Source organism: Nanorana parkeri, unplaced genomic scaffold (genome assembly GCF_000935625.1).
Source record: "Nanorana parkeri isolate BGI_ZX_2015 unplaced genomic scaffold, ASM93562v1 scaffold19, whole genome shotgun sequence".
Lineage (NCBI taxonomy): Eukaryota > Metazoa > Chordata > Amphibia > Anura > Dicroglossidae > Nanorana > Nanorana parkeri.
In genome coordinates, this window is record NW_017306287.1 from 3,718,794 (window position 1) to 3,743,304 (window position 24,511).

Sequence of the window (24,511 nt, forward strand, 5' to 3'; positions counted from 1 at the left end):
ACATATAGAGAGGCCCTTGACAGATTTGTTCATAGGGCTATGGAGTGCAATATTGTTCTTCGCTATTACTGCTTTGGGAACAAAGTGTGACCCTAAGAACAAAACATGATTTAATTGGTGGTAGAGAGCATCTAAGCAAGCATAGTAAAGTATAGAAACCAGTGTTGATTCAAATGGGAATCCACATGCTATCTCATCCCAAGTGATGGGTTTGATGTCTTTGTCCACAGTAATGCTTAGTCTAGTGTCCACTATGTAAAGGTGTTTATTTCTGTGGGTAGTGCTTGAGGGGTTGGGAGGTGGAGCAGATATGTTCTCCACTGACGCCAACCCACAAGCGACTTGTGGTCACTTTAAGAAAAAATGCCAAGGTATTCACAATGATTATCGGAGATCACATAATTTGGGACACATGATTAAGGCATATTGCAGATAGTCATGATTATATCGAAGAACAGTGCAGTTCACCATTAGATTACAAGCATATATGATACTTAAGTTAATTCATTATGTGATGATAACAAACATTTTTTAGTGTAGAAAACACTATTTTCTACACTATGCAGATATCTCCCTTCCACTCCTGAAGAAGCGCAGAGTTGCGCGAAACGTTGAAGCTGCTCTTCCCCACCCCTAGCCTTCATTAGCAGTTACCATCGACTACATGATCCTAGGCCCTTGACACCATGACATAGTGGGAAATTGTTGTCATCATTCTGGTCCTACTACTTGACTGAGCTCCACAAGCACTATCACTATTTTGTGATTATACTAATCCAACATACAGTCTATTATGGTAGTCAAACTGGGTGCAGGGCAGGATTATCCAACCTGCTCACCATAGACCATACATTTCCTTTGTATTATAGTATTTTTTTATTTATTTATAAAAAATGTTTGTTATCATCACATAATGAATTAACTTAAGTATCATATATGCTTGTAATCTAATGGTGAACTGCACTGTTCTTCGATATAATCATGACTATCTGCAATATGCCTTAATCATGTGTCCCAAATTATGTGATCTCCGATAATCATTGTGAATACCTTGGCATTTTTTCTTAAAGTGACCACAAGTCGCTTGTGGGTTGGCGTCAGTGGAGAACATATCTGCTCCACCTCCCAACCCCTCAAGCACTACCCACAGAAATAAACACCTTTACATAGTGGACACTAGACTAAGCATTACTGTGGACAAAGACATCAAACCCATCACTTGGGATGAGATAGCATGTGGATTCCCATTTGAATCAACACTGGTTTCTATACTTTACTATGCTTGCTTAGATGCTCTCTACCACCAATTAAATCATGTTTTGTTCTTAGGGTCACACTTTGTTCCCAAAGCAGTAATAGCGAAGAACAATATTGCACTCCATAGCCCTATGAACAAATCTGTCAAGGGCCTCTCTATATGTCAGTATGTTAATCTGGTCATTGGCACTGCAGTCCCAAATCATGTGTATATAAGAACATAGGGTGAATCATGTTGACTTGTTAATGAAGAGGTACTGTGTTATGTGGAAAGAGCTGTGTAGGGACCATCTATTTAGTTTAAATAACTTTTATTGCTGGCTTTAAGCCTTTCTTTTTAAGACTTATATTAAATAAAAATATATTTTTTATATATTTTTCTTGTTTGGAGTTGTCATTCATCCGGTGCCTTTAAAACACCAGATTAACACTTTCTCTTTAAAGAACTCTCTTTGTGTATACATTTTTCTTTGGTTGAAGCCATTGTTATGTACTAACTGCTGGGAGTAGAAACACTGAAATGTTCCATATGGCCCAGCCTTAGAGCCTTGCGCTTGTTTCTACCTGGGGCTTGTCAGGTCATTACTGTTCATCAATCAAAGACAGCACATAACACTCTCCCACCTGACAATCCATAGAGCTGGTAACTAATAATAATAAAGGCATTACAGAAAAGTATTGTGACAGCTGGTTTTAATTTAAAATAGAAGGTATATGTCTTTTTCAAGTTTTAACTAATTATAAACAGGTTTTCCAATTGTATACAGACAGAAGTCTTTGGAAGCTAACTAAGCTAAAGCTGGCCTTCCAAATTCAGTTTTTTTTTTTTTTTGGGATCTTTTGATTCTTCTATCCATGCCTGGATGGTGAAATCTCCCGTGCTGGCTATTGTACTCTGTCATTCAGCACCTATGACTTTCAGAATACCCAAACGGTGACTGCAGCTGATTGGCTACAGTTCAGTTATCAATTCTGTGCCCAGCTCCTTCAACAGTAGTTGATTGAGTCAAGTGGTGCTGTCAGGGCCACCCATGGATCCAATTTTGTCTGATTTAGCAGGAAGCTGCCGAAATTTGGTATGTGCATGGCCAGCCTATAATGGCCAGCAGAAATGTAACATTCGGCAGCTTACCAATCCTTAAAGTGATATTACATTTCAAAAGGTTTTCAGGTTTTTTAAATTGCTGATGAAATCACTAACAATGGATGCTGCTCCTTGTTGTTTAAAAGTGTTACTTTCCTACAGAATCAGCTGGTCCTCTGAGCACTAGTCCTGAAATCCTATTTTAGGGGGGCTCCTTTCTCTTGCAGGGTCCTACGGAGGTACCCTTGTATGTTCTAGAAGGATGTGTAATTCAAGTAGATCCCATCGCACTCCTGACCGGATATAACCCAAGATAATGGGTGGGTGCTGAGATGACAGCAGATGCCTCTGCAGATCAGTGTCACGTGGTAGAAAAGTCACTCGCACTCCAATTAGATTGTCAATGTTCTTATAGCGACGTTTCGGAACCGTATAGGTCCCTTCTTCAGGCAAACAAAGTGCGAGTGACTTTTCTACCACATGATACTTGTAAGATATGTGTCTCCTCAAACACAGGAATAGCAAGGCAAGACACTGGCCTGCTCCCCGCTCCTCCTTTCTTCTCCAAGCTAGTAGATGGATAGCTGCTGGAGTCTGCTCTGTCCCTTGTGATCTTGAACTGTACAGGAAGTTCAAGGAATCTGAGCTGAGAGAGTCTGAGCTGTTCAAAACATGATGACTGTAAGTGCTTGGGCAAATATGTAAAGAAAAACGCATATTTGATCTGGATTCATTACAGAAAAAAACTTTGAGAGTTTAATACGACTTTTAACTATCATTGTGCTCTGCATGTTCGGCTGAGCCAAAGTGCAGAAGGACTTCGTCTCCAACATCTCCGGCAGCTCACTGCGTAGGGGCCGAACGGCAGTGAGTGAATAGCCATTTGGTGGTACCGAGCAGAATAGCAAATCAATGAGAATTGTTTGTTTTTTTAAAAGTTGAATAATTTAAAAATGTAAATAAATTAGGGCTGTGGAAATCAAAGATTAATTTCTCGATTAATCGTTAAACTTTTAGATCGATTAAAATTATTTTGATCGCTAATGAAAACACTCACCTCTCCGCCGGCTTCCGGGAGTCCCGTCGGCGATCCGGTAACATCACGGATATCGACGTCACCGGACTCCTCCCCCAAGTGGCTCCGTCGGCTAACGAAAGGAAGGGAGCCGTTCGCCCCGCTTCGGCTGACACTTCGGCTCAGTCAAGCCAAAGCATATGCCTTCGGCTTGGCTGAGCCGCTCGGCGGCCTATGGGTGCTGTATGAGCTATAGTGAATAGCCCGTACAGCAGCCCTTCGGTTTCACTAAACTGAAGGCTCCCGCCACCGAAGCTAGCCGAAGGATCAGCCAAAGCTACAGCTGGATCCTTAGGCAGATTTGTGAATAGACCCCTAAGAGAGCTCTCTCCAGCCAATCACAGAAGCCAATACAAAAACTTCTGTTCATCGAGGAAGGCCTAGAACCTGTATACATTCTTCATGGATATTGAGCTTTGTAGTTCTGGGGGCTCACCGAAGATTTAAACAAAGTGCATATGGGGGTATCTCTGCTATCAGTGTATTTTTATGTCACCTTTGCTATCTGTCAGATATAAAAGCTTTACTGTAATACTTCCTTGTGTCTACAGCTGGAGGCTCTGCGCAAACCTAAAATATTTTCTCATGTTTTCCTCTCTGCTTCTGTAACGTCTGACATAGTTCAATAACATTTCTCTGGTTTTGCTTGTGGTAAGCACAATTCTTGTTGCATTACTATTTACTTACACCCAAAACTCAGTGCTCCGAAAATGTCAGCCATCAATATTCCTGCAGAACCAGAATTGCATAGTTCAGATGCTTTCGTGTTTTCTCACTAGAAAATATGCTGCCACTAACCAGTTTTAAACGGATTCAATTAAAATCTGCCAAAACAATATTTTTTTGTAAGTATTGCTAAAGGTAAAAACAATCTTAAAGAAGACCTTCTGACCCTTTTATTTGTCAATCAATTCAAGTTTTAAACATCTCCAATATGCTTAAAGTGTACGTAAACTTCCAATGCGGTGGCGTTACCTGCCTAGTCACTGCCCACCCTCGACGCATTTCTCCCCTAGGGGCTTAATCTGGGTGAAACGCATCAATGGGGGGCAATGACTGGGCAGGGGGAAAATTTAATATTAATAGTAGTAATAATAAAGTAGTAGTAATAATTAAGGATGCACCGATACCGGTATTTCGGTATCGAGTACGAGTACTGATATTTTTTTCGGTACTCCCAGATACCGAATACCGGAAGTCCCATTAAGGAAGCCAGGCGGCGTGCATTGACCCACCACCCGGCTTCCTGATTAGCAGGGAAGCCGTCCCCATGCTGCTCATCACTAGGTGACGAGAAAGCATGGAACCAGCTTTCTGGCCAATCAGGAAGGTTTCCTATTTGACCCGGGAAGCCAGGAGCCGCATCATTACACGGCGCCCAGCTTCCTGATTGGCCAGCTTCAGGACCAATCAGGAAGCCGGGCAGCGAGTGATTCCCACCAGCCAATTAGGAAGACGGACAGCATGTAATGACTCGCTGCCTTGCTTCCTGATACCAGAAGTATCGGGCTAGACATCGAAGCATTTGGGTGCGTATGAGTACCTGCCCAAGTACTCGACATTGGCACCTATACTAGAATCGGTGCATCCCTAGTAATAATAATAAATGCTTATTCTTTTTTCTTTAAGGCCAGGCTCACACTTGCGCGATCCGTGACCGCGCGGCTTAATGCACGATTTGCAGTGCGGTCATGGAGTCGCACACCGCCACGATTCCACCCGTGCAATCTGACCTGATCGGAGCTTTAAAAAAAAAAGCTGCGTGTCACAAAAAAGCTACATGTATCTTTTTTCAGCGATTGACACGCGGATGTAACCCCATTGAAATCATTGTGGCCACTCGCTGTCTACAAGTGCACATGATCACGCCGTCACGGGATGCGCGTCCCGGGACCGCCCAGGTCTGCACCAGCCCTTATGAAGAAGTGTGCATTTATTTATTTTTGCAAAAGGAGGAATAGTGAAGTCAGAATCTGGCTGGGCTGTCTGGTAGGGATGCAGGGTCAGAATTCTGGCTAACAATTGTTGTCAGATTAAACAGTACACACTTATGTAATTCAAATGTGTATTCTTTATCGTTTTCTTACACTTCCACTTTAAACAAGACAAATACGCAAATGTAAAGCAGTGCAAAAAAAAACGTTTGTCTGTACTAAGCCCAACATACACAGACTTCAAGCAGCACGGCTTCCTGTGTTGTGAAACAGGCAAGATACAAGCATGCCGAGCAGCTCCTTTCGTAAGAAATAAAGCTAAATATCTGAAGGCTTTCTTCAAGTAATTGGTGCGCTTTGTATTTTTTTTCCCCGAGAGGTCATGTTGGACAATGTGTATCAAATACTCCATAATTTCTGTGCCTTCAGAAGAAGAAAAAAAAAAAAACGGATTCTTGGATGTGAGCCCTCCTATGGAGGTTAACCATTATTTCATGATGTTCCCATTCCTTCTTAATGAAATACATAACTGCCGGGCAAAATAAATATTTTGTGTGGATTTTCGATTGGGCAACCGACCACAATCCGCCCTACCCATTTCTGTCTTGCATGCATTGACATCGCTGCGTTCTCTGTATTAGACAATGGAAAGCAAAATCCATTCTGCAACAGCAGGGGTGGGCAAACTCCGGCCCTCCAGCGGTTGTGGAACTACAAATCCCATGAGGCATTGCAAGATTTTCACGGTCAAAGTCAGGACTCCCAGAGGCAGATGCATGATGGCATTTGTAGTTTCACCACAGCTGGAGTTTGCCCACCCCTGTGCTACAGGGTCTTGGGACTGGAAAATGGAGTAAAAGTAGACATGTGACCATCAAGGTCAACAGACAGAAAAAAAAGAACCTCCTTAGGCCCATACAATGAGCAAGGCGTTTCCCGGTTTGCTTTTAAGCAGACAAGAAACTAATTATAATAAATATGTGTGAACGATTAAATCTGAAAAAACATTTGTATTTCTGTTTAGCCATTCTCAAAATGTGCGTACCCTTGGACTGCATAGCCAGGACCTCTGTTTTCTCCAGTGTACTTTATGCAATACAGCGTGGTCAAGGACCTGCCCAACCCGACGGATCGAATAGTGAAGAGTCCTTAGGCTGTCCTGCCGCACTCTTTACCGAGGAACCCCTGAAGGTGGGTGCTGTAGTGACAGCACCGCAAGCACCAAACGTAAAACAGAATGTCACAAGCACACCAAGCATTGTGGTCAAGCGTTCGTCCTTTACTGTCGCATATTGTCACATTGAAGCGCAGGGCCTTATTGGCGCATACTGTCACATTAAAGCAACATTTCGGGGCCGCGCAGGATCTCCTTCATCAGGCACACTGGACCCTGATGAAGGGGACCCTGCACGGCCCCCGAAACGCTGCTTCCATGCGACAGTATGCGTCAATAAGGCTCCGTTCACACCAGGATGCTTCATCATGCATTTTGTTTCTGCGCTGAAACACATGCAGCAGCTCGCGGTATACTGAGCCTAGGGTGACGGGAGGACGCTAGTTTGTGTCCTCCCGTTACCCTAAGGAAAACTATGGGGAAAAGCCCTAACCCCCATAGTTCTCCTTTAATCAGAATTTTACCAGTTCTGCTTTAATGCCTCCTCTGGCATGTTCCGATGTTCTCCTCTTCTCCCTGATGCTGTGGACAATCACTCAGTGTCATCATGTACTATATAGGTCTATTAGTCGTAGACAGAGATTTAGCACCTAGACAAAAACAAGCATTTAACCCTTGCGGTGCGGGTTAAGTGTCTATTTAGGTTTTTTTAAATTTAAAAACAACTACAGTATGTATTCCTGTTACAATGCTGATGTTACAACAGGAAAAGGATATGCTGGGACTTTACAGCTCCTTTAAGTCCAAATTAGAAACATGATGCAAAAAATGGTCTTCATGCGCTGTGCCGAAAACCAGAATGAAGAATGTAAGGGGAGGGGCATAGTCAGGAGATTTCTCTTTGTAATTAAAGTAGGAAAACTATTAGATTTTTCAAATATTAAAACATTTTTCTCTCTTTTTAATTAAACTGGTATTTTCTTAAGCTATTCATATCCTAACTAATAGCTCATGACCCAAGGTGAAGGTTGAGATGTAAACCGATCTGTAAATTGCAAGTCTTGCCAAAAACTCAGCTTTTCCTTCCCTGGCCTGGATGACAGGCGCTGATCCAATTTATTTATGAATCTCGTGCTTCCTCGTGAACAAAATCTCTTCACAGTAGGCATCATTACCCCATGCAACTGGAGGAAGCACTCTGCTCCTTTATAGACCTTCACTTGAGGTGCTGGATTTTCCTTCTCTTCATAATCCTCAGCAACCCACTTAGTCACTATTAATATTTGTGTGATTTAAAGCATTTTGGTTGACTTGTGACAAAAGGAATCCCATCATTTTCTATAGGGCCTATTCACACCTCTGCAACACGCTTCTGTTGCGACTTGGAAAATGGTGCACAGAGTGATGGGGATAGCAGCCGCACTTCACAGAGCACTGCTACCAAAAGTGAATATGGTGGTGCTCTTGGTAAAAACCATGGATGGTGTTGTGTGGATCTACAGGAAAATGGAAGAACGTCACCATACCCCTATCACCCATCCATGGACACTGGGGTCTAAAAGGCCACCACTCCATGTGGTCCAGAAAACCACACTTATCCAGTGTTTAAAAAAAAAGGGGGGGTGCATCACACAGACTTTACTTCGCTGTTCTTTTGGCTTGCCAAACAACTGCAAACATTTCAAAAGCTTTGAGCACAATTTTGCACCAGCGAGGTGATCAGTGGTCCTTACAGATGTCAACCAGAAAGCACTTCTATGTTCCAGAGGTGCCTCTTATGACAGAGTTTATCCAACATGTATGACAAGAATGATAACCAGAACTGACAGCCAGAATGAAGAGTGAAGGGGGTTGGTGCAGGCACACTATGAGGGTCAGCAAGTTCCCATTGCATGGAAAATAAGAAAGCTATTAAGGATTTCCCAATTTTAAAACATTTCTGTATTAAATTAGACTTGTGTTTTTCTTTAAAGAGGATCTTTACCCATATCTTCAAAATCACAGCAAAGGCACCTTTCCAAATGTTTAGGGATGACAATCTACGAACAGATACTTATAGATAATTGCCAGCTTTTTATTATCTGAATACCTTATTTTTTTTCCCTCCCCATTCTTCTCACAGTGGCCATTTTTACTAAGGGTAGGTTACTAGATCTCCCTTTAGTTCCTGGAACTCTAGCACATGTGACTAGGACATGTGAACATGCACATCATCTCAGGGAGGAAAATGCCTTTCCCTGAGATCTCTTGAGATTACAGATGAGATTTCCCAGCAATGCTCTGCTGATGTAACCTTCCCAGGATGCAATGCTTGGACACATTACATAATTTGTGCCAAAGTGGAACAGAAAGTAGAAAAAAAAAGAAATTGCAAGTAAAATAAAAATATGTTTGTTTAACTAACGAATGAAAGATGATTTCATATGCATGCTGATGGGGGTAAAGATTCGCTTTAACCACCTCCTGTCCATGGCCGTTACTGAACAGACGGACAGGAGTCTTGTAGAAGAGGGAGGGCGTCTTAAGACGTCCTGCCCCTCCCCCGTCCCACCCGCACGGCGCTCACATGAGTGGGGAACTGTTAGCAATGTAAACAGCCAGCGATGGCTGTTTACATTCAAGCAATCAGGCGTCTCTAGAGATGCCCGATCGCTTGCAGTAGCTGCCGGTGTGCGAACGCCCCCCCCCTCTTCCCCCGTAGCCACCGCTGCCGGTCCCGAGATCCGCTGTGTGGCTGGGAAAGGCCACGGGGATGCTGTCGGGGACCGAGAAGAGATCAAAGGGAGATCGTGTACTGAGCTCCCTTTGATCTCTTCTCGGTCCCCGAATGAAGGAAGTGATGCATATTACATTGAACAGTGAAATGAGAAGCAGCAGACTAATAAGCTCATATCTGGCATGTTTTGGTTAGCACATGAGCATTGCAGAAGAACGGATTGGCTCCCAGTACAGCTTCTCCCTCTCCCAACCTGCGCTTTCCTGCACAGTAGATGGTAGGAGAGAGAGTCCTATATACACTGCTTGTACTTTAAAAAATACATTTAATGAGGTATTACCAGTATTAATCACAAAGCTGAATTTATTGGTCTTTTATATCTGTCTGGAGTTCAGCTTTAAAGCTATTTATATCGGTTTCTAGACGGTAATATGACTGCACAGATGAAAAGTAAACTCTTGGTATCTGACAGCAACAGAGCACTTCACATATCATCACCGGCAATTAAACAAAAAATCTGTCTTAACAATATTAGTTTACAACTCTCACACTCTGTTCCCATGCAAAGACGATGGATAGCTTGATATTATAAAACAAAGCATTGGCACAAATTAATAAATAAAGTTCCTCTTTTATGGTATAATAATCAGTAATTATATATTGTTTATGAGATTACAATACATCACAAAGCCGTCAAATCGCAGAGAGGTTTATGATGGTACACAAAGGTCGAGATCGCAGGCTGGACAAAATTTGCTTCTCAGAATGTTACTGAGTGAACGAAGTATAAACTTGAGGAATTATATTCCAAACTGTCCATACTGAGGCCATTTTTAAAGCCAAAAATACAATAATGGAGAACATGTACTTTGTCCATACACGCAGGGAAAGCAACAAGTCCCCCTGTACATACTTACCTTGCTTTTATTCCCTTTCGACTATGTTCAGCAACCAGGAGCAAGGAAAGATTGCCTTGTGGAAGCCCCAATAATAGCTTGCACTGGGCTGATTCTCTTCCTGTGCTAAATAATACGCTGCTGGGTATTTTCTTTGCTCCCAGAGGCTGAACAAAGTGGCAGGGCAGTGTAGAAGAGGTTAGTAATGCACTGCAGGGGGACTGAGCTTTAGAGCTGAACTCCGGTCTGAAAAGATAAATACCATTATAGTGGGGGCCCCCGTTACAATACTTACCTTATTCCTTGCTCCTAGAGGTGCCCTCCATCTGTGAAACCAGTCCCCTGAGGGATTGTTCACACCAAGTGTGGCGCAGATGCAGAACAGTTACAGAACGCAGCAAACCTGCACACAATGTATTCCAATGGAATTTTGGGCTCTAGTTCACACCACAGCGTTCAGTTCCAGAGCATGTGGAAAAACTGCAGCATGCCCTATTTTTTCTGCTCTGGAACGCACTAAAACACATGCAAACACCCTGGAACGCACTGAAAGCCCGTTTTAGGTTAAAACATTTTTTTTAAACGGCACGAAACGCGGCAAAACGCACTGCATATGCAGAAACTCATGCAGATCTGGTCCGGATTTGGTGTGAACAAGCCCTGAAGCGTCTTCTCTAATGAGCTCCTGGCCACAGTCACATGCTTTTCTCCTCCACATACAATGCAGGACTGATAGTCCTACATTGTATGTGATGACATTAAGGGATTGTCCACAGTGTCAGGGAGACGAGGATAGTGTGGATTAAAGCAGAACTCCGGTTAAATGTTATTAACCCTCGCACTGGGGCTACCCTTGGGTCAAAAATAAAAAAGCTATACTCAATCCATCCTCCGAGCTGGCTTGCTCACAAACTAGTCCCTGGAGCCTCTTTCCCTCTCTGCTGCAGCAGTCTAAGGTCGCTGAGTCATAACGTTCTATACACAGTGTACAGGACGTGAGGACGTCGAGGGGCATAACATTGCTGCAGCGAAGGACTAGACAGTCTGGAGGGAACGGTGTCACATCTGGCCGGCTCGGAGGATTGGGTGAGTATAACTTTATTTTTGACCCTAGGCAAAAACAAGCACTTAAACTTAACCCCATGGTAGCCCCACTGCACGGGTTGCTACTTTTTTTACCCAGCATTGTTTTTTAAGGGAAGTAAATCAGAATCTTCATTGCCCCCTAGAGTTAACAAGCTCATAATCATTGCAGTGTAAGGTGGTGGTGGTGGGGTTGTAGGGGTGTTCGGCCACTGCAAGGGTATTTTTTTTCCCAGCCAAGCTTCAAAGCTTTGCCGTAAATGGACATAACATGGGTTTGCTTTCTCGTTAATTATGATGTGCATTAGGGGCCACTATACCTCAGCAAACCGATCAATGTATATCTGCAATTAAAAGGGACTACCACTGCTGACCCCCTTCTGAAAATGATAGTTGACTGGCTGTTATACTAACAAACTGGCTTCAATACTTCCTGAATTACTGACTGAGAACAAGTAACAAGTATACAAATCAGGAAAGTCAGAACCTAATTTCAATTTCCAAGTCAGAACCTAATTTCCATTCCAGTTGCTGTTCCCGGTCAGTAACTGCCAGTGCAGAAGAATGGGGGTCACAGGCAACCTGCATGTCCCATGGCAGAGCTCAGAAATGGCTGCCTCCAGGTTTCTCCCATTACAAGTTTCCTTTAAGATAATTAGAAGACATATTCCTACCCTGAGGAGGCATCCAGTGAGAAGGAGGTCACAGGTCGGCTGAAATTACGAAGATCCCAAAGCAGCAACTCTCTCTCTCTGACCTAATGAGACAGATGGAGGAATTAGATCAAATGCTGACACTCACAAAATGACATTATTAATTTTTCAGAGCTTTTTGTTTCCTTAGAGACAGATAAAGTGAGTGTCAAGTTGAGGGTTAAATGTAAAGTGTTAAGGGAGATAAGATCTTGTTTTAGGGGTTAGGTGACCAGTGTTTTGGTAGAGGAGAGGAAAGTGTAGAAGATACTTTATTTGAATTACTATTAAATAATTGGAGAAGAAATATATGGCAAATATGGGCAAGATACCACCGCGAGCTGTATATGTCATGTGACGTCTAGCATTTCCACAGAAAGGAGACCGGAGTGAGATAGTGAGGCCTTGGGGAGCACTCTACCTGGTTAAATCCAGATGTTAATAGATGGTTGTTAGAATTTGTCCACAGTACTCGAGAGTCTTTATTGCTGTCATGGCCCTGGGCATCCTGAAAGAAAGCAAGTCAATGTTAATAGAGGAAAAAAAGCGAAATAAAAATCTATCCCTTTAAAGGGCTGTCCAATGGACATGCAACCAGCAACCCTTTACAGCTTAATGACTGGGAAGCATGAATGCTCAGTGATTAGCACAGTGGCCTAGTATTAATTCCTAAAGGGTACATAATATTTCTGGAGTATGTATGTACATTCTTCCCACGACTGTACGAGTTTCCTCCAAGGGCCCTCTATTCCTATTACAAGACATAAACATACTGGTAGGCTACTCACATTTCAAAAATGGCGCTAGAACATGTCAGGGTGATTGGGGTAAGTACAATAAACCGTAAACTACTATAGAGGAAGGGACTGATGTGACTTTTTAATATCTAACCAATTAATATAAATACAAATATCTTTATAGAATTATGGAGATCAATGATCTTATTATCAACACAGATTCATAAACAGGTCATAGTATGGTGCAAGCAGACACATTAATGCAAAGAGGAACCACATAACCCACACCAGCCTATAAAGAACCTTAAAAATCAGTGGCCAATTCATGCTGTCACCTTAGACCCTATGGGGTATTATCATTCTGTTTTCATTTATTGCAAGCAACACTGCTGCAGCTACACAGCCATAACGTCTTATAAGCCCTCTGGATTCAGTGCAGCAGCCTGCCAGAGAAAGCTACACTATGGCCAAAAGTGTGTGGATATCTGATCATCACCTTTTCTGTTCCAGCAAGATTGTGCCCAATGTGCACAGAACCAGCTCCATAAAGACATGGTTTGATGAATTTGGTATGGAAGAACTTGAATGGGCTGCACAGAGCCCTGACTTCAACCCTAGTGAACACCTTTGGGATGGATTGCATGCCAAGTCTTCTCGCCCAACACAATACCTAACCTCAACCCCAGTGAACACCTTCAAAATGAATTGCATGCAAGGACATCTCGCTCAACACAATACCCAACTCACAAGGCGTCACAAGGGGGGGTGCGGCCCGCACCCGGGTGCCACCATTGGAGGGGTGACACCAAAATGACTGACAGTCATTTTTGCATCACCCTATGAAAAGTCGGGCACTCGGACTCACGGACCGAGAGCACGACAGTGTCAGGAGAGAGGAGGAGACCCAGCGGCATACCTCTAATCCCGCCGGTTGAACGTCCCCTCCTATCTCTGCTGACATCCATCCCTAAGGCCCCATTCACACTGAGCGATTTATCTCGCGGATCGCTCTCCAATGCATCTCAATGGGGCTCTGTCCGTCGCTGTCGCGGGTCGTGCGTCGCTACAGCAGGACCCTTTTTGGAGCGGATTTTGCCGCGATTCTAGGTTGCTCAATGCAACCATTTGCGCGATATCGCGCAAAATGCAAATCGTGCGACAAACGCGCGCTTTGCGAATCACTCAGTGTGAATGGGGCCGTAGATGGCTGCCGGCAGGCGTCAAGACGACCGCGCATGCGCGATGACGTCACGGCGGGGGTGTCACCCAGCCTTCGGACCCGGACACCCCTGCCCCAACTTCAACCCTATTGAACACCTACGAAATGAATTGCATGCCAGGTCTTCTCATCCAACACAATACCTAACTTCAACCCTAGTGAACACCTATGGGATGAGCTGCATGCCAGGTCTTCTCGTCCAACATCAATACCTTACTTCACAAATGCTCTGTGGAAAGCCTTCCTAAAACAATGAGCTCCAGACAAATAAAAAAAGGAACGTGAGGTAACAACGGCATTCCTAAATCACAGAGGCAGAAGTATAAAATTGTATAAAATTGTACAAATGTGTACAATGATGATGAGGAGAAAACTATAGTAAGCACTGCAATCCAAACCACTGTGACACAAAAGTATAACGAGTACTCAGTTATCCAGGGTAATACAAGTCATAAAGGCAAACCAGCAATTCAAAGGATGAAAAGACACAAAAGCAGACCACAAGAGACAAGAACTCCATAATAATTTTCACAGACTGTTCCCAATATAGTGTATGTCAGCTACAGACTGACTAAGTTACCTACTGGCTGCTTATATCTCTTGGGGACAGTGGTGAGATTTTCTCATCAAAATCCTTGGTTTACCTTAGAGTTTTGTGTGTTTTTTGCTTGCCTTGAAGTTTTGGGTATATTTACCCACTTTGGGGTTTTCACACTCCTCATCCTGCATTCACCATAAACAGAATGCACTAAAAAAACCAACAGGGAGGGCTATTCTTAATTTGGACAATGTAGAGACCTTGGAAATGCAAGACCATCACAATAGAGTTCCTAAAAGATATACAAAACCACTCACTGGTCTAACGCTCCCATAAATACTGGAACCCAAAATATCAGTTTGAGTGAGCATGCCCTTCAAATAAAACCTGTAGTGAAAGATGTTACCCGGGGCCTTTACCCCTTTCGCTGTTTAAAGTTGCTAATTGGATCATAAATCTGGAGCGCAGACCTACCATCTACGCAATTGCCATATAGGCCGATAGTTGTGATAAGAGTTGTAGAATGTGTAGTCTCCTGGCTCCTTGAAGGTTTGTACCTATAATATGAGGTTACATTTGCTGTGATTTCATGATTGTTCTGAATACCTGTTGTACTGATGTAATGTGAACCAATATCTTTACATTGTGTGTTACTTGTGAAATTTCAATAAAAACATTGAGACAGAAACCTGTAGTGAAAGGATATGGAGGTTGCCATTACTCACTTCGCCTTCTGAAAATGCTACTTGCCTGTCTGAGGATTTAATACTTTTTGAGTCACTAAGCTAGAACAGCAATCAGAGCATTAGCTTCAGAGTGAAGCCTAAACTCCTAAACTGCATACTTGTTAGGGACTTGGCATGTACTAAAGCCATTGGATCAGCATGACAGCCAGACAGCTAGTTTTTTTTACATGGAGAGGACAGCTATGGCAGTCTCTATATTTCTCCGGTACAGGCCTCCTTTACATTTAGGTCCCATGTTTGATTAAGAGAGCTTTGAAAAACATTACTTCACAATGGCCAACATAATATTTATTTATACAGTGCAGTACAGGAACCTGCTGCCAGCTACTAGTGTGACCTGAACCAGTGCTCAACCAGTCACTTCACTCCAGGCACATTTCAGGCATCTACAAATTGTACTGTCACTCAATGTGACCCCCATGCTGAGCCAACTGTAGGTCGGCCACTTCTGTAATGTGATCCCTACGCACAACTCTCACACACGCCATCTACTTCTGCTGCTGCCGTGTTGTGTGACTGAAGTATACATGACATGCTGCTTTAAGTGTGCCAGGGGGTGATATTAAGCTGGTTATGCCACAGACCCACAGTGAGCTGGCACACGCCAGACCTCTGTATCCAGACACAGCTGAAGCTTGCATGGATTATATTTCAATTTTACCTTCTATACTCTTGAATATTTAACCTATAATCCATGAAGTGTTGTGCGTACATGACATTTTTAAAAAGCAAAGTGAGAAGTATATGTGCCAACACCAAAATATTCATGACATCGTGTTTAGGAGGCAAGAAGAACCTGTAGGCCTTTATCAAGAACTCCAACTATGTAATGACAGAAACCAATCTACCAAAAGCCTGGGAACAGGTCATAAGGTTGGAGCAATTTCAACAAACTGTCTCTGTGTCCATGTCACAATCGTGATGCGTAATCAGACATTTTATGAACAGAAAATGAGAATGCAGCCTATCTACTAAGCAAAACTATGCACAGAAAATCCCACCATGGTCTTAGAGAAGCGTACCTACCAGTTCCTTCTATCAATTACCCAAGAACTGGCTATCATTTTACCAGGTTAAGTATAACCTTTTGCTGAGCCATAAATTCAACCTGCCCATCTACCACCACAGCTACAGGCTACCTATGTCTCTCCTGCTTGCAAAGAATCTATTCTTGCCTACAAGGCTACCCAACCAGTAGGACCATGAGGGTCTACATCAGGTGCTGTTGTCACCTTGGGGAAGGGGACACATGATGAAGTTATAGAAAACATCTAGCCTACCCATATATGAAGACAATTTCATGCATCCTGTGGCCTCCTAGCCTTCAAAAAGCAAAAGTTCTACTACGTCCTGTCACAAAAACACTGTCAGTAACTGGGAATGGTCACATCACTGGAACACAAGGAACCAAATGGCTCCAGTTGTTGAGGAATATAAATCCTGTTATTGTTTAATATAAATTCTAGGGATGTCCCGATACCATTTTTTCCAGACCAAGTACAAGTAGTTTCCCTCAGGTACTTGCCGATACCAATTACTGATACTTTTTCTTAAAAGGGACATGTGATATTTTTTCTAAAACAATACAGACTTATGATTTTAGGGCAGTTTCTTTATAATTATGAAAAACTGTAACTCAATCTATAATTAAACAGCAATGGAGAATGGCAACCAGCAATATAGGACCACAGATCCCATCAATCCATGATTAAACAGCAATTTTACAGGGCTGTGTGTGGTGTCACCAGGGCTACATGCAGATCTCACCAGGGTGGCGGGCAGGTCTCACCAGGGTGGCGTGCAGTTCTCACCAAGGCTGTATGCAGATCTCACCAGGGCTACGTTTGGGTCTCACCAGGGCCGTGTGCAGATCTCACCGGGCCTCTGCAGGTGGGTGGCGGGTTGAGTGGGTGGGTGCCGGGCTGAACAGGTAGGATCCGGGCTCATGCCAGGCTCCGGGGATGTACAGGCAGGTGTGGGGCTGTCCTGTGCAGTGGCGGGAAGAGGCGGCAATGTATAACCGGACCGGCACTGTCAAAGACAGCTGCATGAGGTCCCAAGCAGGCTGTCTGAGGTCCCGAGCAAGCTCGGGACCTCAGTCACCTGAACAAAAATTTAAAGGGCCGGTATCGGCCTTCAGAATTGGGCCATTTTCACAAGTACAACTACTCGTAAAAATGCCCTTTATCGGGCCCGATACCCATACTAGTATCGTTACTGGGACATCCCTAATAAATTCCACAAGATTCTGGAGTGCATCTTTGTGAGGTCAGGTACTAATATTGCACAAGAAGACCTTGCTCACTATCGGCTGTCCAAATTATCCCAAAAGTGTTCGGTAAGGTTGAGGTCGGAGCTCTGTTCAGACCACTCGGGTGTCTCCACAGCAGATGTTTCAAACCATGTCTTTACTATGTGGACTTTATGAACAGGGGGGCAGTCATGCTGAATTAGAAAAGGGTCTTCCCCAAACTGTGGCTACAAGGTAAGGATTTGACTATCAGCTGAAATGTCTTTGTATGCTGTAGCATTAACAGGACCCTGCATTGGAAATTTGGAGGGGTAGCCACATACATTCAGTTATATAATGTAGATGAGATTGTCTGGTGTTCACAAACTTTTGGGAACATAGAGTACCTGTGAAAGTCTAATATCTATAGACCAGTAGGTTGACCTCCCTGGCAGATTTGTCTGGCAAGCTGGGCTTGCCAAAAAATTGCCAGGCCAAATATTTAGAGAAAAGTTATCTAGTCATGGTCTTTTTCTCATGTCTAGTTGCGCTCCAGCCTGGGAACTTGTAACTTCTCAGCAGCAATACATGCTCAGCCATCTTGATAGTGGGTACCATCTTGATCCTATTACTGCCTATAGACTTTATTAACAAAAATAACAAATTCAATTTCTCCCCATATGATACACATTGTGTGCTATGAGTTCAACCGCCACAAAGAGGCTTTTCTCCTTTGCTCTCTAGATAATTCCTCTACCCCCCCATCAAAGTGGATGGTGTTATCCCACATTTCGGCATATAATGAAGTTAATAAAAAACAGCTACAATGAATGGAACTAGTTTTGGACTCCCATTTATTTTAAATATCTTTACAAAGAAACTGTTCTGCTGCCATGACAATAGCCTTTCTCCCACTATATTAGAGACATTTTGTAAAAACAAAAAGTTTCAGAAAAAAAGATTACTCCATAGACACTAATGCCTTTGTGTCAGGGTCATGAAATGGCCACAACTAAACGTTCACCTGCAAAGTCCTTTTATCTAATGATGGAAAAATAGACATGAAAAAGATCATTTGTACATTGCAAAATGACAGATAATTACAAAGATTAACTTTCTGCAACACTGGTGTGCTACAAGGATCCTTTTATTATAATTTTACAAGATGCACAATTATGGCAAAGTAGCATGCCTGCGTGTGTCTGAAGGTAGCCTAAGAAAATGACAGATAATGGAAGAGCCATTAAACAAAATGCCAGTCCACACAATAGTAATATTTACTACCCACTGAAGAGTTTTGGGTGCTTCTGCCCACCTTTGGGTTTTCTTTTACATCATCACCATCATCATAACAAAAAGATAATAATATCTGTGGCTATCATGCAGAATTAGCAGCTCAAGGGCAAGGAACTCACCCTAAGAATCTGTTTTTTAAGAGACACTAAACTCAGCAGCTAAACCTTAAAAATACATTCAAGCACCTTACCTATTAACAAAAATGTAACTTATTTGTGTATCACTCGGCTGTAGATCCTCAAATCATCTCTGAATTGGTGCTGACACTGTCCTTCCTTCTGAAGGGGGGATACTTTTGTTCCCCATGGTCCCTGTGTGTGTTGTAATGTAGCCACCGCTCCAAGCTTCGTGATAGAATATAATTTCAACAAAAATGATTAAACTGAACGTGAGAGTGTAATCCATCATGGGAGTGAGCTTGGAGCAGTGGATACTTTGCAATACACACAGGGATCATGGGGAACATAAGTAGCCACCCTCCAGAAGGAAGGACAGTGTCAGCACCAATTCAGGGATAATTTGAGGATCTACAGCTGAGTGATACACAAATAAGATGCATTTTTGGTAATGGCTAAGGTACTTATTTGTGTATTACTCCGCTTAGTTTTAAAATAGAGTGGAAGGGGATTAGAACTCATGTCAGGTTTTTACTGCTGTCTGCGTTCCTGTTTAGGGAGATTCACCCTCACAATTTTTTCTGTGTGTTAAAAAAAGTTTTTTAAAAAATCTCAAATTGTGGGTTGTCAGCAGAACAGATAAAGACAATAAATGTTCCAATGGGGACAACAAATCTGGTTCTGGTGACCCTGCTGACCACCTGGGATTTCCTTCTTTTAAGTTGGCTGTAAGACAGTAAGTGAACAGAAATCTCCCCAATGGGACACTGATAGCAAAAGAAAAAGTTGACTGGGTTATAACCCTTCCTGGGCCTATCCAACATTGAAATGGAATGTTTTTGTGTCAGTTCGACTTTAAAGGGGAAGTAAAGGGGGTAAAAAATGCTGGGCAGTAGGGATTTTTGGCAGAACAGGCATGCAAAGTTCTTCCTCTCTCCCTCAGTTTTTTTTATTTTTTTGTGTACATTGTATGGAATGTGCACCATATAGTGTACACACTCAGCCCATTGATGGCATCTCTACGGTAGCGGTGCTATGTGTTTTTGCAGCGTTTTTTTTTTGCTTGAGTGGGGCCATCAGTATGTTAGCTGCAGTGCGTTTGACGCGTTTTGCGTTTCCGGACCGTACAAAATGTGACATGTAGTATTTTTCTGTCGTAACCTGAACGGACTGCACACGTAAGAACTGTAGCCCATAAAATACATAGGGATACATTGGGATGCATTTTTAGTGCAGGAGCGTACGGATCAGGTCAGCACAGAAAACGGACGTCGCGTGAACAGGCTCTAAAGGTAAGTGCTGACATTAACATTGGAGGGAGGGAAAACATTTTTTGACTTTAATGTCACTTTAAATATAAAATTTTTCGTGTGGGTGTGAAAGGTGGACTGTGAGTCACCAGAATGTCGATATAATAAAGTAAGATTTTGTTTTCCTCTTTGGAAAACATTTGAGTGTCTACCCTACCTTTGGCTACATTATTTTTATGTGTAGCACCCACCAAGGTATCTACATGGGTTTGAGTTCTGTGTTATTAGAATAGGGTGACCATTTGTCCCCGGATTGAGGAGACCGTCCCTGGACAAATTATGTCCCCAGGAACATAAAATAACCCCCCTGGATCCACCGACGAGCGCAGCCTGCCATCTCCCACTCTGTCAGAAGCTGCATACAGCATGTGCTGGTTACTATTTAAAGCGGTGCACGCTGTCAGCAGCTTCTGAGAAGATACGCTGTTACTGTAGTGGGGAAGCCGGCTGAGCATTTTGCGTAGCTCCCGCTACGCTAATAGCGTATTTTCTCAGAAGCTGCATACAGCGTGCGCCAGTTTTAATAGTAACCGTTACATGCTGTAAGCTGACAGCGTGGGAGACGGGCGGCTGCGTTAGTCGGTGGATCCAGGGATCAGGCGAGTATTAAAAAAAATTATATTTTTTTTTTATTCTATTTTCCCGGGGAAATTTCCAAGTTTACCAAATACAATGCATATATAATTTGAGGAAAATATGCTAATAAAATAGTTTTTTTTCCATTTGCCAATAACAAAAAATGTCCCCAGATTTCATTTTAAAAATCTGGTCACCTTATATTAGAAGCATATTACATATATTTAAACCAATTATGATAGGTTTAATGACCCCAAAACATGACATTAACGCACTATGCATGTATAGACTTGTGTGTGAGCGCTGGGACTGGGATGATATGTCACTGTTACTATATATAGCCATCACCCCAGAGGAGCCCTTACTTCCCACGACCCTGAACTCCCTAATCCCACACACTTCCTGCAAGCGGGACACAGACACAAGAGATGTATATACACACTGCTACACATGCACAAATACACCATTACCACTGACTGACACATTCCCATTTAGATTAAAAAAAAGTTGTCAGAGATACACAATGCACAATGCGCAGCTATGCAAAAAATCTGTGTACTCATATAGGCACACATATGTCGCATCTGATCTACAAATATACATTCATCTCCCAGGGGAAAAAAATCGTTATGGATTGGAGATGTTTAGTAACAGATGGGGTAGTTATATGTCTGTTTAATCAGCACCAGCTCAGTACATAAACTCACTCGCTTGTTAATTTTCCTGCCATTTTTGTTGACATGTTGCCATGACAACTGAGGCCTAGTATCCTGGTTTCACCAAGGGGATCCCACCGGGCAAACATCAAATCTTTGGGAATTACTCGCTGGGGACACAGCTGTGACTGTCACGGAGCAAATATTTCACCCTGTACAACTAATGATGGCATTCCTTCAGTGTACAGGAAACGGCAAGCACTTAAATATCAGTTCTAGGGTGCATTAAGCCTTCTATAAAATGTACGAAATAGAGGACTTTGTCACCTTGACAACACATTTTTTAATTTAAAGGGATTTCTTACTTTTTGCATGAAAGTGAAGAATAAATTCAGGCTGGTAATGCCACTGGTGGGGGTCTTTTCGGACCCCCACTGATCTGCTCCAGGGCCAGACAACGGATTACAGTAATTCATGTGCAAAAGACCCATTCCAAATGCAATATACTGCTACAGATGAGCTGGATATTATTATTATACAGGATTTATATAGCGCCAACAGTTTGCGCAGCGCTTAACAAAACAAGGAAGACATTACAATCACAATACAATTCAAGACAAGATGGTATGGAGGGCCCTGCCCCTGAGAGCTTACAATCTAAAAGGGAAGGGGAAGTGATACATGAGGAGGTAGCTGTGTGGGGATGAATTGGTTGAGAACATGATGGTTGAGTGGTTAGTTTGAGGTGGGATAGGCTTCCCTGAAGAGATGAGTCTTAATCGATCGCCTAAAGGCAGTCAGAGTGGGATATAGTCGGACAGCTTGGGGTAAAGAGTTCCAGAGGATGGGAAGAGACTCTAAATATCAATGGATATCAATGCAACTGGCCAAAATTATGACAGTCTGAGTGTTTCTTAATGTGCGTTCACACCCGATGTGTTCGGGCTGCTTGCTCCATTTGCCTTGTCATGGGTGGGCAGAGCTCACACCACCACGTTGGGACTGGCTCTACCATGCTTGCATAATTGACTTTTGTAAAAAGAACTGGTACCAAATTTCTTGGCTAAACAATGACTGCAGTAAATCAGCAGCAGTCACTGTCCGTGTATTCTGACAGCAGCTACCCGCCACTGTCGAATTACAATAGACCAGGGGGAGGATTCCAACATCTGCGTTTTTAGGGTGGATGGGTGAATCAAGAGTTTTTTCTTGCTCAGCCCCAGAACTAACCACCAGTGTATGCCCAGCCTTAGACTATGGAAAGCATAAATGCTCAGAATATAATGGCCCTGCAGGGAAGATTCCATCATCCACAATTGCTTGCATGGAAGGGGACCAAAATGATTACTGGCCAGCCTAAGTGTTGATAATATCTCAGCTTGGGTTTCTAATTCTTTATCACTTTCACCAAAAACAAGCAAAAAATTGGGTTGGAGAAACACTTTAAGATATCAACACTATGCTTGAAATCAAGTCCAAACATGGCGCGGTAAAAATAGATGTGAACACTGTAATTAACCTGCTTTTTAAATAGGTCGTGCCTACAATCATTCTCTGTGTAACGAACAATACGAAACAAAAGGTCCTACATTAAAGAAACCTGTTCAATCACTCGAAAGGAACATTAGCTTGGCACAACAGGGCTGGATATGCAAAGTGGACTAGATACATCCCATAGGAAAAAGTTCACATTTTAAAGCAGATTCTTAAGCTTTTCTTAACTGACCTGCTGCCCTTAACAGGAAGTAAAAGAATTTTACAGCAAGCTGGATCCCTCTGATTGTGACCATTGCCTGGACATTTGTCCTTTCTCCATTATGCCTAAACAATATTTCCCAAAGTCTCTTAATCAGAGACCAAAAGGCCAATTCCTAGACACTGGTCATCTGACCTCTCCGGAAACCAGGAGGAAATCTGAAAATTAGAAAAAAAAAACTACACCTGGCGCCTTTCCTGGTGCAATAAAACCTTTTAATCAATGCAAAACATGTAAGGAAATATATATACCTCAAGGAAAGCAAGGGTTAAAGACATCACTGAATTCTGAAGGACTTTATTACACCTGAAAAGTTTACTCTACTGTGAATTATGTAGGACTTTATTACAAGTGGCACATGGACCACATTCTGAACTATGTAGGACTTTATTACAAGTGGCACATGGACCACACTCTGAACTATGTAGGACTTTATTACAAGTGGCACATGGTGGCACATGGACCACACTCTGAACTATGCAGGACTTTATTACAAGTGGCACATGGACCACACTCTGAATTATGGAGGACTTTATTACAAGTGGCACATGGACCACACTCTGAATTATGGAGGACTTTATTACAAGTGGCACATGGACCACACTCTGAATTATGGAGGACTTTATTACAAGTGGCACATGGACCACACTCTGAATTATGAAGGTCATTGTAACAGGTGGCACATGTACCCCATTGATACTAGGAGATCAGCAAACATATGTAGAATTGCATTGACTGATTAAAGCTCAGATACTCAGACTTGGTTCTGTGGGATGGGCGTCCAATGTTTGGATTTCTCATGTCAACAATTGTGAAACAGTTTTATATCTTCCAGGAATGTTAGAAAATGATGAATCACAATGAGCAGAAAGTTTGCCAGGATTTAGTCTAGTATAAACAATTATTTTGGAGTGTGTAGCCAATGACAAGCCGTGCTATAGACTTCTTCAACTCTGTACCCATCTAGCTGAATATTAAAGGAGAGGAGAGCTCTGTGTCCTGATGTCTGTGTATTAGGAGGAGAGGAGGGCTCTGTGTCCTGATGTCTGTGTATTAGGAGGAGAGGAGAGCTCTGTGTCCTGATGCCTGTTTATTGGGAGGAGAGTTACATAGTACTGAGGTTGAATAAAGACACAGGTCCATCAAGTTCAACCTTTGTGTGTCTGTGTGTGTCTGTGTGTGTTTGTGTGAGTATACAAGTCTACTGTGTGTGTTCTCGTTTTTAAGAGTACCTGTTACCCCTGTATGTTATGGTCTCTGAGGAACGTATCTAAATGATTTTTGAATGATTCAATACCTCTGCTGATACCACTGCTTGTGGCAGAGAGTTCCAAAATGTAACCCGCTCTACCTGAAAAGAAGCCCCTATGCCCTTTGTGGTTAAATCTTATCTCCACCAATTTTAGGTGGTGGCCTCTAGTCTTTTTTATGGAGTTTTTGTAGAGGAGAGCTCTGTGTCCTGATGTCTGTGTATTAGGAG

General features: G+C 42.7%; 1 protein-coding gene across 1 annotated transcript in view; it reads right to left on the reverse strand.

Moving 5' to 3' along the window:
* LOC108791121 (coronin-7-like) overlaps positions 1 to 24,511 on the reverse strand; it is a 152,741-nt gene that overhangs the window by 89,300 nt on the left and 38,930 nt on the right. The window contains exons 8-9 of the mRNA XM_018561508.1: positions 12,273 to 12,359; positions 11,834 to 11,916 (exon numbers count right to left, since the gene is read on the reverse strand). Of these exons, the coding sequence (XP_018417010.1) occupies positions 11,834 to 11,916; positions 12,273 to 12,359 (170 nt within the window). The remainder of the gene's footprint in view (positions 1 to 11,833; positions 11,917 to 12,272; positions 12,360 to 24,511) is intronic.